Source organism: Halichoerus grypus, chromosome 6 (genome assembly GCF_964656455.1).
Source record: "Halichoerus grypus chromosome 6, mHalGry1.hap1.1, whole genome shotgun sequence".
In the NCBI taxonomy this organism is placed as follows: Eukaryota; Metazoa; Chordata; class Mammalia; order Carnivora; family Phocidae; genus Halichoerus; species Halichoerus grypus.
In genome coordinates this window covers 45,994,672-46,008,775 of record NC_135717.1, presented here as the reverse complement: position 1 = coordinate 46,008,775, position 14,104 = coordinate 45,994,672, and the positions used below count along the sequence as shown (strand labels likewise).

General features: G+C 39.0%; 1 protein-coding gene across 1 annotated transcript in view; it reads left to right on the top strand.

The window, feature by feature from the left end:
- IL2RA (interleukin 2 receptor subunit alpha) overlaps positions 1 to 14,104 on the top strand; it is a 53,882-nt gene that overhangs the window by 26,149 nt on the left and 13,629 nt on the right. The window contains exon 2 of the mRNA XM_036090064.2: positions 13,426 to 13,608. Within this exon, the coding sequence (XP_035945957.1) occupies positions 13,426 to 13,608 (183 nt within the window). The remainder of the gene's footprint in view (positions 1 to 13,425; positions 13,609 to 14,104) is intronic.

Here is a 14,104-nt window from a genome sequence, read left to right as displayed (position 1 = left end):
CATTCATCTGTCGATGGACATCTTGGCTCTTTCCACAGTTTGGCTCTTGCGGACATTGCTGCTATAAACATTGGGGTGCATGTTGGTTGTTTAAAAACTGAAATACTTCTAGGCTCATTGGTCAGACCTCTCAAATGACCCCTCTGAATTCATTACCCCTGCCCCACCCATACATCAGCAACGACAATACTCCAGGTTTCATCACGCTTCACTGTATTCCACCTCACAGATACTGTTTTTACAAATTGAAGGTTTGTGGCAACCCTGAGTTGAGCAACACTGTGGGTGTCATTTTTCCAACAGCATCTGATCACTTTGTGTCTCTGTGCCACGTTTTGGTAATTCTCACAATATTCCAAACTTAGTCATTATGTTTGTTATGGTGATTTGTGATGATTACAACTTGCTGAAAGCTCAGATGATGGTTAACATTGTTTCAGCCATAAAGTATTTCTAATTAAGGTATGTACATTGTTTTTTATTTTTTTATGTTTTTATTTAAATTCCAGTTAGTTCACATACAGTAAAATACTAGTTCCACGTGTACAATGTAGTGATTCAACACTTCCATACATCACCCGCTGCTCATCACAAGTGCTCTCCTTCATCCTCATCACCTGTGTCCCCATCCCCCTATTCCTTCCCCTCTGGTGACCATCAGTTTGGTCGCTAGAGTTAAGAGTCTGTCTCTTGGGTTGTCTCTCTCTCTCTTTTCCCCTTTGCTTGTTTGTTTTGTTTCTTAGTCCACATATGAGTGAAATCATATGGTATTTGTCTTTCTCTGACCGACTTACTTCACTTAGCATTATACTCTCTAGTTCCATCCATGTTGTTGCAAATGGCAAGATTTCATTCTTTTTTATGGCTGAGTAATGTTCCATTGTGTATATACACCCCCTTTTCTTCATCCATGTCATCAGCCGATGGACACTTGGGCTGCTTCCATATCATGGCTATTGTAGATAATGCTGCTATAAACATAGGGGTTGTACATTGTTTTTTAAAGACATAATGCCATTGCATACTTCGTAGACTACAGTATAGTGTAAACAATTTTTTTGGAAACCAAAAATTTCACTGGACTTGCTTTACTGTGATATTTTTATTGCAGTGGTCTGGAACTGAACCTGTAATATCTTCGAGTTATGCCTGTAAAGGGTTAGTCCCTGGCATGCAGGGACTCCAGGACCCCCCAGGATCTTATGGCGTCTCTTCCCATTGGTTCCTGACCCTGCAAGCCTGCTTCTTCAATATTTTGAGTCCTGCTCCTGCAGAGAAACCAACTGCATTGTCCTCTGAGTGTTTGTGGTGACCTCATGTCAATGAAAACCTTTTTTCTACACTTCTGTCCTCTTCATTCTTGTTTCTTCCTGACACATTTAAGTTTGTTATTTGATAGTGTTTTCTGAAAGTAAAAGTGAGATTTTTTTTTTTTAAAGGCAGAAATGAGGGCTGCAATATTAGGCTTTCTTGTGATTCCTATCCCACCACCTTGAGCTGTGTGGTTTGGACAATTTACTTAAGCCCTCTGAACCTCAATCTCCTCCTATGTGTAAAGTGGGATGACAATATCTACCTTTCAGGGTTGTTGTGAGCTTTAAAGGTAATCTATACAAAGAAGCAGCACACAGGCAGGGCTAAGATATCATAGTTACTAATATATATATATATATATATTGCCCAAAATGCAGGATCTGAGCTCTCTGACTTCTTCAAAGATAATGATCTGAATTAAACCACAACATTTCGCAAACACTTCCCAGTGACCCAGATAGTTTAGACGTAGCTCTACCTCTCAGCAAGAAAGAACCTTCCACCACTGGGTGGAAAGCACCGTCGTTCCTGAAGATTATGATTCTACGTGATGGGAAAGCACCGACCTAGGAATCAGGGGTCCTGCTCTATTGTCAGGCTTGCCAAAACTTGAGGCATGACACACAGCCTCAGTTTCCTTACCTACAAAATGTGTGGATGGACCTAAATAATCTTTAGGGTCTCTCTCAGCTCTCAGATCCTAGGATCCTATTAAGAGGAATATTCAACATGTCCTATGGTATTTTATTTTGTACCAAAACACTTGCTTTCTATAAGGCCCAAACTGCTGGATGGGTTTGCCAAGGAAGCTGGAGACTATCTTTGACATTAGGTAGAATTTTTGGGATTTTTCTTAGATCTGACAGAGGAAATGAATGGCTTTAGGTCAAGAACCAGATTATTTCTTTATCAAGTACACCAAGCTCTTGATGTACTCCTATGTCCTTTATGTAAGCTTAGTAAATCATCATCTAGAAGTTTCTGTGCTTAGTTAATTGTTCTGGTGGAGAAAACGAAGGCACAAAGTTGAAGCCTTCTACTCAGTGCTGGCTGGGCTGTGGGTAAACATCACTTGACCTTGATTCGCCCACTGAGAAAAGAATCTTATCTTAGACTCTGTCCACATCCTTTTGAATCCCCTTTATTTTCCTTGTCTTTCATGTTGCTCACATTGGCCACAAGGGCCAAAAGAGTTCTCTTTCATTTTGAACAACATCAGAGAAGAAAAACAAATCACCTAGCCCACAACCGTTTTTCACCCACCCACCTTTCCTCCAGCCAAGTCAGTTTTCACTGCATCCTCTTAGATACTGAGTAAGGCACGTGGAAACAAAGTGCATTGTAAACAGGATCACCAGCACCTGAGTCCTGCTCCCTGTCCACCAGGGGACAGGTAGGTCCTTTGGAAAGGGGCAGATGGAGAGGGGAGATGTGGCAGCCACTGGTACTGTGCGGAACCCACAGCATCTGGGAGTTTGTCAGAAATCACATTAGCCTTCAAGCTTGCCCTACCGAATCCAAATGTACATTTTAATAAGACCCCCAGGCGACTTGTATGCACAGTAACATTTGAGACCCACGCCCATGGACAACATAAGCATAGTCCCACTGTTTGCAGAGAATCCACCTTAGACGTCACTCTCTCAGATCAAATGACCTACGGTGTTAGTATTTCTGGTTCACTTGAGGGACACAAAAATATCAGCAGAAAACTCATTTTAGTCTATTCCCCTTTCAAAAACAAAAGGGTAAAAGATAAAGGAGTAGCTTTATATTGGGGGAATAGAGCTGAGGGCATGTGGAGAAGTGAAATAAAGGGGGTGTCAGGATTCCAAATCCAATTAGGATCCCCTGGTCTGCATCTCTCGCTCCTATCCTTCTCACTGTGTGACAGGGCCCCTTACAGGAAGAAAGTACCTCATTTCACCAAGTTTCTCAGCTTTTATTTGAAACCCAAGCAGAGAGGCTGCGTAGGTGCCCTCCTGGGAACAGTGGTGCGTAGTTGATGGGATGGCCTACCTGAGAGAACAGATGCCTGAGAGACAGAAAAGCTGGTTTGAACTTCTAAATCTGTTGCTGTGCATCCTTGGTTGTCATTCCTGTCCTCCACGACACGAGAACTACAAATACCTAATCTTTCCCCGCCTAGCAGGGGCACGGTGAGATGGGGACGTTGAGCCTCCAGCAATCCATTGGAGGGAAAACAAAAACCAAACAAAACAACCGTGAAAAGAGAAGAGTGTCCTAGGGTTCCTCATCCTCACTCACCCTTCTCCCCAGACCTGTTTGGCGATACAGCCCAGAGGAAGGTGGCTCTAGTTACTGTCGCTAATGTCAGCTGAAGAAGCCAAAAGCACCCAAGGGGCGTTGCACTTGAGCAGGAAATTCCTGGAGGCAACAAACCTGCAAATATCCCAAGGGAAGATGCCCCATGACTCTGTTGCAGGAGCAGTGATGAATGAAGGTGAAGTGTGAGAAAGAGGGGAAACACGTGGGAACCTGCCTGTGTCTTTCAAATTACCATTCAGAGCAAAACTCCAAAACAAGATGTGAAACACTGTCAATGTCAGAAAAGCTTAATTTAACTCCCTCTCAGTACACGACAAAGCCCTTGGGATTTTCAGGATTAATAATAGGCATTGTCTGTCTCTTTTCCCCTCTGCCCACATAAAAGGTACAAGAGCTAAAAGGCAAGGCCACAGGAATATTATGAGCCTGAGCCTACGGTAGGTAGAACTCCTGTCCTCGGAGCCCCATTTTTCAAGCTCCGAGCATTTGCTGATACCATCCAATGCCAAGTTAGTAATCTGAAACTTTCCTCCACTCCATAGAAAACAGACACTTTACTCTCAGAAGAGAAAATGATATCTAAATCCAGAATTAGACCAATACTGAAAAATTACAGAGAGGAAACTTCTCCTACCCACCTTCTAAAGAAAATTCTGGAAAAAAAACAAAGAGAAAGAAAAGGAGAGGAGAGGAGAAGGAAAAGAAAAGAAAAAAAAGAAAAGAAAAGAAAAGAAAATTTGTGTTTGTTTCCTGAGCTTCCAGGCCCACTTGTGGTGTGAGCCAGGAGAATGAGTAGAACTGAGAGCATAGAACAATTTCTTTTAAAAAGTCAGAGCCGCTGGTAGAAGCAAGAAATGGATCTGGAAAGAGAAAAGCCCCTGTTGGCTGAATTTCAAGGAAGAATATTCAGAATTTTTAGTGAGTAAACCTAGTGAATGGATGTGGCTGCCATGCTGTGTGGGAAGAAGTTTTGTAAGTGATAATACAGGGGAAAAGTATTTAAAGACATTTTGCTGAGTCACATATGCGGAATTCTTCGTTACTCCTGTACAAGACTTACAGAATAGACAGTGGTTTTTGATTCTTTTTTTTTCCCCCAGATGTTGTATTGCTGGGGTTTTGTTGTTTTGTTTTTGTTTTTTATGATACCTAGGAGGGCTAAAAATATCCCAGACTTACTCTTGTTAGATTAAGAAAAAGGAATGTTTCAGGGCTACCTTTCCCATACTCTTGTACCTCCTATTTCTTCAGATGCTATCTGGAACACCCTTGGCAAGGCATTCCAGGGAAAAGGATTATAGCCAAGCTCTTCATCTGTTCTTATATAGATCAGAGAAGTTTCAGTGTTTCTAAATTCCAGGAAAGATGCTTTTATGAAAATGAAATCTGTGGGAGAAAGAACTTCTGGAATTCCCCTTGTCCCCACATGATGAATATCCTGAGATATTCAAGCTAATTTGTAATGACTCTGGGAATTTCCATGGTCTTATTTAGAAAAGCATATCGTCATGTAATTCAACAGTTTTTAAGGACACAAAGTTGCCTCAAAGGCAATTTGCCTTAAAAAAGATTTAGGTGTTTAGAAATGTTCTTGGTTTGTGAATAAGTTACCAGAATCCAAATGCATCTGAGGTCAATCCTTGATTATTTGTGCTAATGAATAATTACAAGAGTTTCTAAGTATACTTCTTACTGATTTTCCTGAAGCAAAATTATAGTGAAGTGCAGCTCTCAAGTGTACAAATTGATGAGTTTTCAAATATGTACACCCATATAATCAACATTTCCATCACCTGTCTTCTTCCAGCCAGTCCCACGAACCACAAGTAACCTCTGATTTCTTTCTGTATACTGGTTCTATCTTTTCTCGAACTTCCTACAAATGGAATCAAACAGTATGTATGATTTTGTGTATGTCTTCTTTTGTTCAACATAGTATCTTTGAGAGTATTTAAAGCCACTATAAATATTTTGTATAAGTCTTCTTGTGAACATATGCTTTCACTCCTCTTAGATAAATACCTTGGAGTGGAATGGTTGGATCCCAGGATGGGTAGATAGATAGTTAACTTCCCTAAAAAAACAAAAACAACTCTCAGCTTTCTGAGGAATGGTATCATTTTATACTCCCACTGGTCATGTAAGAGAGTTCTGGTACTTCTACCTTCTCTCCTGCTTTTGTTGTTGTTAGTCTTACCTATATTACCTGTTCTGATGGAATATTCCGTGGTGGTTCCCAATTTGCTTTTTTTGATGTCTACGGATGTGGAGCATCCTTTCAAGCGCTTACGGATAATCATCTGTCTTCTTTGGAGGAGTGACTTGTTCAAGTCTTTGCCCATCTGTTTATTGGGTTGTTTGCTTTTTAGGATGATTTGTAGTTCTTTAGATAATGTGGACACAAGTCTTTTTGTCAGAGGTGCGTGTTGCAAACATATGCTTCCAGTCTATCACTTATTTTTTCATATTCTTAATGTCTTGGGATGACCAGAAGTTTTTCATTTACTTATCTTTTACAGTTGGTACGTTTTGGGTCCTCTCTAGGAAATCTTGGCCTATCCCTAGTTTGCAAAGCTATTTGCCTTCACTGGCCCTTAGAAGCTTAATAATTTTAACTCTTATCTGTATACCTATCATGGATAAATCTAGGGTATGAATTTTTTTATGTTCAGATATATAATAAAATTAATTTTTGTATGTGAAGTAAGGTTCTTTTTCCCCATAAATCTATCCATTTGTTCCAGAGCATTTGTTGAGAAGATTTTCCTGCCCTCATTGAACTGCCATGGCATATTTATAAAACAATTAACTGAACATACATGTGTGAGTCTATTTCTAGCCTTTCTATTCTGTTCCATTACTCTATTTGTCTATCCTTCTACCAGTTTAAACTGTCTTGGTTACTGCAGCTTTATAGGAAGTCTTGGTATCAGATGATATGAATTCTCCAAAATTGTAAGTTCTTACTAAGATAGATTTAGTCTATTGTGTTTCCAAAGAGGTTTTAGAATCAACTTGTCAAATTTCTACCAAAAAGTGTATGGGACTTTTTAAAATTGTAATTGCATTGAATTTGTTGATCAACTTAAGGTGAACTGATGTCTTTTTTCAAAGAATGAATCTTCCAATCCATAAACATTGTACATTTCTCCATTTATGTAGGCAATGTTTCAGAGTTTTCAGTTCAGAAGTCTTGCAAGCTTTTAGTAAATTTATTCATGAGTATTTTATTTTTTGATGCTATCATAAATGAAATTGTTTTTAAATTTTTTAATTTTCTAATTGGTTGCTTCCAGTATATAGAAATAAATACAAGTGATTTTTGTATATTAAGACTGCTATATTTACCAAGTTGTAGTAGTTATTTTTCAGATTTCTTAGTAATTTTATGTAAGCAATCAAGCCATCTGTGAATAACATTTATTTTGAAATCTACTTTCTGATATTAATGTGGCCACACCAGCTTTCTTATGCATACCTCTGCATAATGTATCTTTATATATATTTTATTTTCAATCTATCAGTGTCTTTGTATTTGAAGTATGCTCTCTTGTAGACAGTACAGGGTTGGGGCCTGCTGTTTTATCCAGTCTGAAAGTTCCTATCTTTAAATTTATGTGTTTGGTGTATGTTTCATACAATTACTGACATGGTTGGCTTTAAGTCTGTCCTTCTGCTACCCTGTTTCCCAGGTGTCCCATTTGGTTTTGTATTCCTCTATTCTTCTTTTTCTCTCTTAATTTTGGCTAACCAAAAAAGTATTTTAATACTCTATTTTATGTCTTCTATTGCCATTTTAGCTACATTCTTTGTATTGTTATTTGGCAACTTCCCTAAGCTTTCCAGTATGCATCCTTAATTTATCACGATCTCCTTAGACTTAGGATCGTATCATTCCACATATAAGAACTTTATGAAAGAAATATTCCACTTACCCCAACTGTTATACTATAGTTGTTACACATTTTACATTGACATATGCAATAAAACTCACCATGCACTATTATTTTTATTTTAAATAGTTCTCTTTCAAAGAAATTAAAAGATGATCTTTCTACTTACCTAAATATCTACCAGCACTCCATTCTTTTCCTGTAGATCTACTTCTAACTGTCATAATTATCCACATAGCCTGCAGAATTTCCTTTCAGCATTATCTTTTATAACACAGGTGTGCTGGTAATACATTCTCTAAGCTTCCATTTATCTGAAAATATATTAATTTCATCTTCATTTTTGAAAGAATTCCAGGTTGGCAGGCTTTTTTTCTTTTTACAACTTTGAATATGTTCTACCATTATTTTCTGACTTCCACTGTTTCTGCTGAAAAGTCAGCCATTATTCACTATTGTTCCCTGTATGTGGTGTGTCCTTTTTCTCTGGCTACTTTCAAGATATTCCCATTATCTTTAGTTTTCAGCAGTGTGGCTATGATGTATCTAGGTGTGGTTTTCTTTATATTTATCCTGCTTGGAATTCACTGCTTGAAGCATCTTGGACCTCTAAGTCAATGTTTGTCATCAAATTTCAGACATTTTGGCTATTATTTCTTCAAATATTTTTTCTGCTCCATTCTTAATGTCCTACTGCTTTGGGACTTCAATTAAATATGATAGGCTATCTGATATTTTCCCACAGGTTACTGGAGGTCTATTCAAATTTTTGTTTGAAATTTTTTTCTCTGTGCTCATCAGTTTGATAATTTCTATTGATCTGTCTTCAAGGTGTGGTGAAGCTTATTTCAGATATTATAATTTTCAGTTCTAGAATTTTTATTTGGTTCTTTCTTATAGTTTTCATTTATCTTCTGAGATATCCTATTGATTCACTCATTATGGCCATGTTTCCTTGAAATTGGTAGTTGACAATTTTTTTCTTAAAGGGCCAGAGAGTAAATATTTTCAGTTCACGGGCCACCTAGTCTCTGTTGCAACCACTCAACTCTGCCTTTACCGCATAAAAGCAGCCACAGACAAAATGTAAATGAATGAGTGTGGGTTTGTTCCCATAAAACTTTCTTTATAAAAATAAATGGTGATCAATTGTCTGCTAATTCCAAAATCTGGGTCATTTTAGGGTCTGTTTCAACTGACTCCTTTTTTTTTTTTAAATGGATCACATTTTCCTATTTCTTCACATGTCCAGAATTTTTAAAAACTTGCTGGATATTGTGAATTATACATTTAGAAGGTCTGGAATATGTTGTCTTCCTTTAAGAGGTATTGAATTTTGTTCTTACAGGCAGTTCAATTACTGGTGCATCCTCCTGTCTAACAGGTTTGGTTTTAGTCTTTGCAAGGGTGGGTCTGTTTGGGGGAGTACCCAAATTCCAGCCATGCCAGCAGCCTAGAACTCTGATTTTTTTCTCTCCTCAGGCAGTGAGACCATGGCTCTGCTTGGGTTCTGCTTTGGTGCCACTTGGCAGGAAAGTGGCCATGAAGGAATCCATGGCAATGGTGGGGTTCACTTCACGGTTCCCTCTTCTCAAATAATATAGTGCTGCACTGTCTGTTACTAAATACCTGGAAACACTTTTTTGCACATTTTGTCTGGTTTTAAAGTTGTTTTCAGCAGGAGGGTAAGTTTTGGTACCAAAATTTTGTCATGGCTAGAGGCAGAAGTCCTCATTGATTTTTCCCCCCTTCAATTATTTTATCTAGCTCAGGGAATAGCCATTGCTTATAAGTTGTTGTTGTTGTTGTTTTTTATTGACCTTATGGTTTAAAGTAGTGTTAGGTTTACAACAAAACCAAACAAAAGGTACAGAGATTCTTCATATACTTCTGACCTTGTTCATGCACAGCCTCCCACATTATCATATTATCAACAGCCCCTACCAGGTAGTGTATTTGTTTCAGTTGATGAACCTATAGTGACATTTCATTATCACCCAGAGTCCACAGTTTACATTAGGCTTCACTCTTGGTGTTGCATATTCTACGGGTTTGGGCAAATGTATAATGACATGTATCCACCATTATAGTATCCTACAGAGTATTTTCACTGCCTCAAAAATCCTTTGCATGCTGCCTGTTCATCTCTCCCTCCTCCCTAACACCTGGCAACCAGGATCTTTTTACCGTCTCCATAGTTTTGTCTTTTCCAGAGTGTCATACAGTTGGAATAACACAGTATGTAGCATTTGAAATTGGCTTCTTTCACTTAGGAATATGCATTTAAGTTTCCTCCATGTCTTTTCTTGGCTTGATAGCTCACTTCTTTTTAGCACTGAATACTATTTTATTGTCTGGATGGACCAGAGTTTACTTATCCATTCACCTACTGAAGGACAGCTAAATGTAGCTTCCAAGTTTTGGCAATTATGAATAAAGCTGCTAGAAACATCTGTGTGCAGATTTTTATGTACACATAACTTTTCAACTCTTTGGGTAAATACCAAAAACCGTGGTTGCTAGATTTCACAGTAAGAGTGTGTTTAGTTTTGTAAGAAATTGTAAAAACCCTCTTCCAAAGTGGCTGTGCCATTTTGCATTCCCACCAGCAAGGCATGTGGGTCTCTGTTGCTCCACATCCTTGCCAGCATTTGGTGTTCTGGATTTTGGCCATTCTAAAGGTGTGTAGTGGTATCTCCTTGTTGTTTTATTTGCACTTCCCTGATAACATATGATGTGCAGTATCTTGTCATATGCTCATTTGCCATCTACATATCTTCTTTGGTGAGGTGCCTGTTAAGGTCTTTGGCCCGTTTTAAAAACTATGTTGTTCATTTTCTTATTGTTGAGGTTTAAGTCTTCTTTGTATATTTTACATAACAGCCCTTTAGCAGATATATCTTTTGCAAATATTTTCTCTCAGTCTATGGCTTGTTTTCACTACCTTGACGTGTCTTTTGAGAGCAGAAATTTTTTATTTTAATGAGGTCCAGCTTCTCAATTCTTTCTTTCATGGACTGTGCCTTGGATGGTGCATCTAAAAAGTCATCACCAAATCCAAGGTCATCTAGACTTCTCTTATATTATCTTTTAAGAGTTTTATAGTTTTGTGTTTTACATTTAGGTCTGTGATCCATTTTGAGTTAATTTTTGTGAAGGACGTAAGGTCTGTGTCTAGATCCGTTTCTTTGCGTGTGCATACCCAATTGTTCTAGCACCATTTATTGAAAAGACTACCCTTGCTCCATGGTATTCTTTGCTCCTTTGTCCAACATCAGATGACTATATTCGTGTGGGTCTATTTCTATTTCTATTTCTATTTCTCTATTCTGTTACATTGGTCTATGTGTTGTTTATTCTTTCACCAATACCATATTGTTTTGATTACTGTAGCTTGATAGTAAATCTTGAAGTCAGGTAGTGTCAGTCCTCCAACTTTGTTCTTCTCCTTCAATACTGTGTTGGCTATTCTGGATTTTTTTTGCCCCTCCATATGAACTTTAGAATCATTTTAGAATCAGAATTGATATCCACACAATAAGTTACTGGGAGTTTTATTGGGATTGCATTAAATCTACAGATCATGTTGGGAAGAATTAACATATTGACAATATTGAATCTTCCTATCCATGAACATGAAATATCTCTCCATATATTGAGTTCTTTGATTGAATTTTCCTCGTATTGTTCTTATAGATAATGTTGTTCTATTTATACGAAAGCACTTCATTGTGGTGGTGCTAATGGAAATGGTATTGTGTTATTAAGGTCAATTTCCATTTGTCCTTGCTGGTATATAGCAAAGCAACCGACTTTTGTATAATAGCTTTGTATCCTGCAACCCTGCTAAAATTGCTTATTAGTACCACAAGGGGTTTTGTCTGTTCTTTAAGATTGTCTATGTAGACAATCATGTCATCTGCAAAAGGAAGTTTTATTCCTCCCCAATCTGTACATCTTTTATTTCCTTTTCTTTTCTAATTGCATTAGCTAGGACTTCCAGCACCATGTTGAAAAGTGGTGATGAGAGGGTACATCCTTGCCTTGTTCTTTCATTGGTTTGGGGGATTATTATTATTATCTTGTTTTAGCAATAGATTTACCTTCTGATACTCAAAACATAGGTTGGTATTGATGTACAACAAGTATCAGTGAATGGTACTGAGGATATGGGCTGTAGAGAGAGATGACCTCTTGCAGGAGACAGAGTTAAGGTAAATTTCAGCCCTGCCTCTATCTGAATTACCATTCTCCTTTCCTGGACAGAGGAAAAAAGGAAGGAAGCAGAACGGGCATCTATTCTTTGTCTATTATGTGCGGGGTGCTCTGCAAGTTACCTTTGTATGTTATTTCATGCAATCTTTAAAACAAACAGTAAGGGGCGCCTGGGTGGCTCAGTCGGTTGGGCATCTGCCTTCGGCTCAGGTCATGATTCCAGGGTCCTGGGATTGAGCCCCGCATCGGGCTCCTTGCTCGGCGGGAAGCCTGCTTCTCCCTCTCCCTCTGCCTACTGCTCCCCCTGCTTGTGCTCTCTCTCTCTGTCAAATAAATAAATAATAAAATCTTAAAAAAAATAAAAATAAACAAATAAAACAAACAGTAAAATGATGACGATGATTATAATACCCAGTTTACAGAAAAAGTGGCCAAGCCTTAGATAAGTAAAAGCAGTGACACTATATAGCTAGTAAGCTGGTAGAGCTAGGATCTAGAAGCCCATTTTTCTCCCCTTTCCACCATGCTACCTTTCTTGCCTTAATATGATGATTATTATGATTACCAGTATTTATTCAGTATATATGTTACATGTCCCTTCACAATCACTGGCCCTTTGAGCCACTCAAATTGTTTCCATTTAGACCCTTCTTGGTGAGAGCTGGGGCAAGCTGTCCACACTCTCCTCATCTTCCGTGATTTCGGAGATCAGGAGTATCCTGAGTCTTGGACAAGGGTGGTCTTCAGCACGGCAAGATGCTGGGCACAGCATAAGGACAAAGAGAAGTCTCACTCCAATGGAGTGATGATTAATAAGCAATCGCTGGACTGTCCTCTGCCAGCAATGAGTGCAGCAACCAGCTGGATCTGGTGCCTGTGCTGGTTCCTGTGATCCTTCCTAGCCACTCTCCTTATCCAGCCTGTGGCTTTTCCCTAAAAATCTAATCTCCCGAAGCAGGACTTGTTGCAAGATATGCAGTGGAATCATTTTTCTGATTTGAGCAGCGCCTTTTATTTCCTTAATACTTGGGCATTTGGCCACTATTTCAGGTGTCCTTGGTGGGAAACCAGTGTCTATTTTTGAAGGGGGCTGAGAAAGGGTAAAGTTTTTGTGGTATGAGAAGGAATTTGGTAAACTCAGCGGTGTGTAGGTGAGTGAAAAATACACATTTCCTACTTGCCAGACTTTGGGTGGAGCACTTTACATATATTTCTCAAAAAGAAAAGAAAAGAAAGGAAAGGAAAGGAAAGGAAAGGAAAAGAAAAGAAAAGTGGTACAGAATCATTAATTATAGAAATTCTGACAATCCTTATTTCCTGAAAAGTATTTCTCGCCAACACATGTCCCTCAATTAAATTTACATGGCTTTCCTCCTTCTTTTCCTCATATCTTCTGGTCATCTTCTCTCTTTCTATACTTGTTCAGCATGAGGCATATTCAGAATAAAACCTCATTCGTTTCTATTCATTTAGTTTGAAATAAATTGTAATCTGGAGAGGAACTTGGTTGAAGTCAAAGTTTGCACCGTCTCTGATACAAAGGTTTCTAAAGGACGGTGGCGACAGCCTTCATTTCTTTCTGGGAAGAGGTGGAGGCACCCATAAATCCTTTAAAGAAAGTGAAGAAATGTGTGACGAAATCATCACGGGGTTAAGTATGTGAATGTTAGAGTGGAACCTCCTGAACTCCTAACACGCCTCTCTTTCTTTGCAGATCTTTGTGATGATAACCCACCAAACCTCCAGCACGCCACATACAAAGCTCTCGAATACAAGATGGGCACAATGTTAAATTGCGGCTGTGAGAGAGGCTTCCGTAGACTAAGCAACTTCATGCGTTGTGCAGGAAACTCTAGCCACGCTTCCTGGGAAAACAAATGCCAATGCATAAGTACATGTAAGTGTTTCCTTTTGTGACACCGAGGGAAAGAGAAGAACTCTAGCAAAGAGGGAGACAGAAGCTCACACCTCATGCCACCCATATGCTGACTGGTGCCACTGACCTATCCTAGCTCCACCCCCAGCAACATGGCAGCGTGAATTCCCAACAGCTCCCCAGGATGCCTCTGTGCCCTCCCTCTTCAGTGTCCATATCCACAACCCTAAGGAAGAAGCTCTGGGTAGAAAAGTGGAGGCAGTGGGCGAGGCATTTCCTTCCCTGATGAGAGTTAAAAATAAAGGGAAGAGAAGCTCATGCTACTGAGTCAGAGAGTCTTATCTATTATGGAATTTTTCTTTTTCTTTTTTTTTTTTAAGATTTTATTTATTTATTTGAGAGAGAGCAAGCATGAGAAAGCATGAGCGGGGTGAGGGGCAGAGGGAGAAGCAGGCTTCCCGCTGAGCAGGGAGCCCGATGTGGGGCTCCATCCCAGGACCCTGGGATCATGATCTGA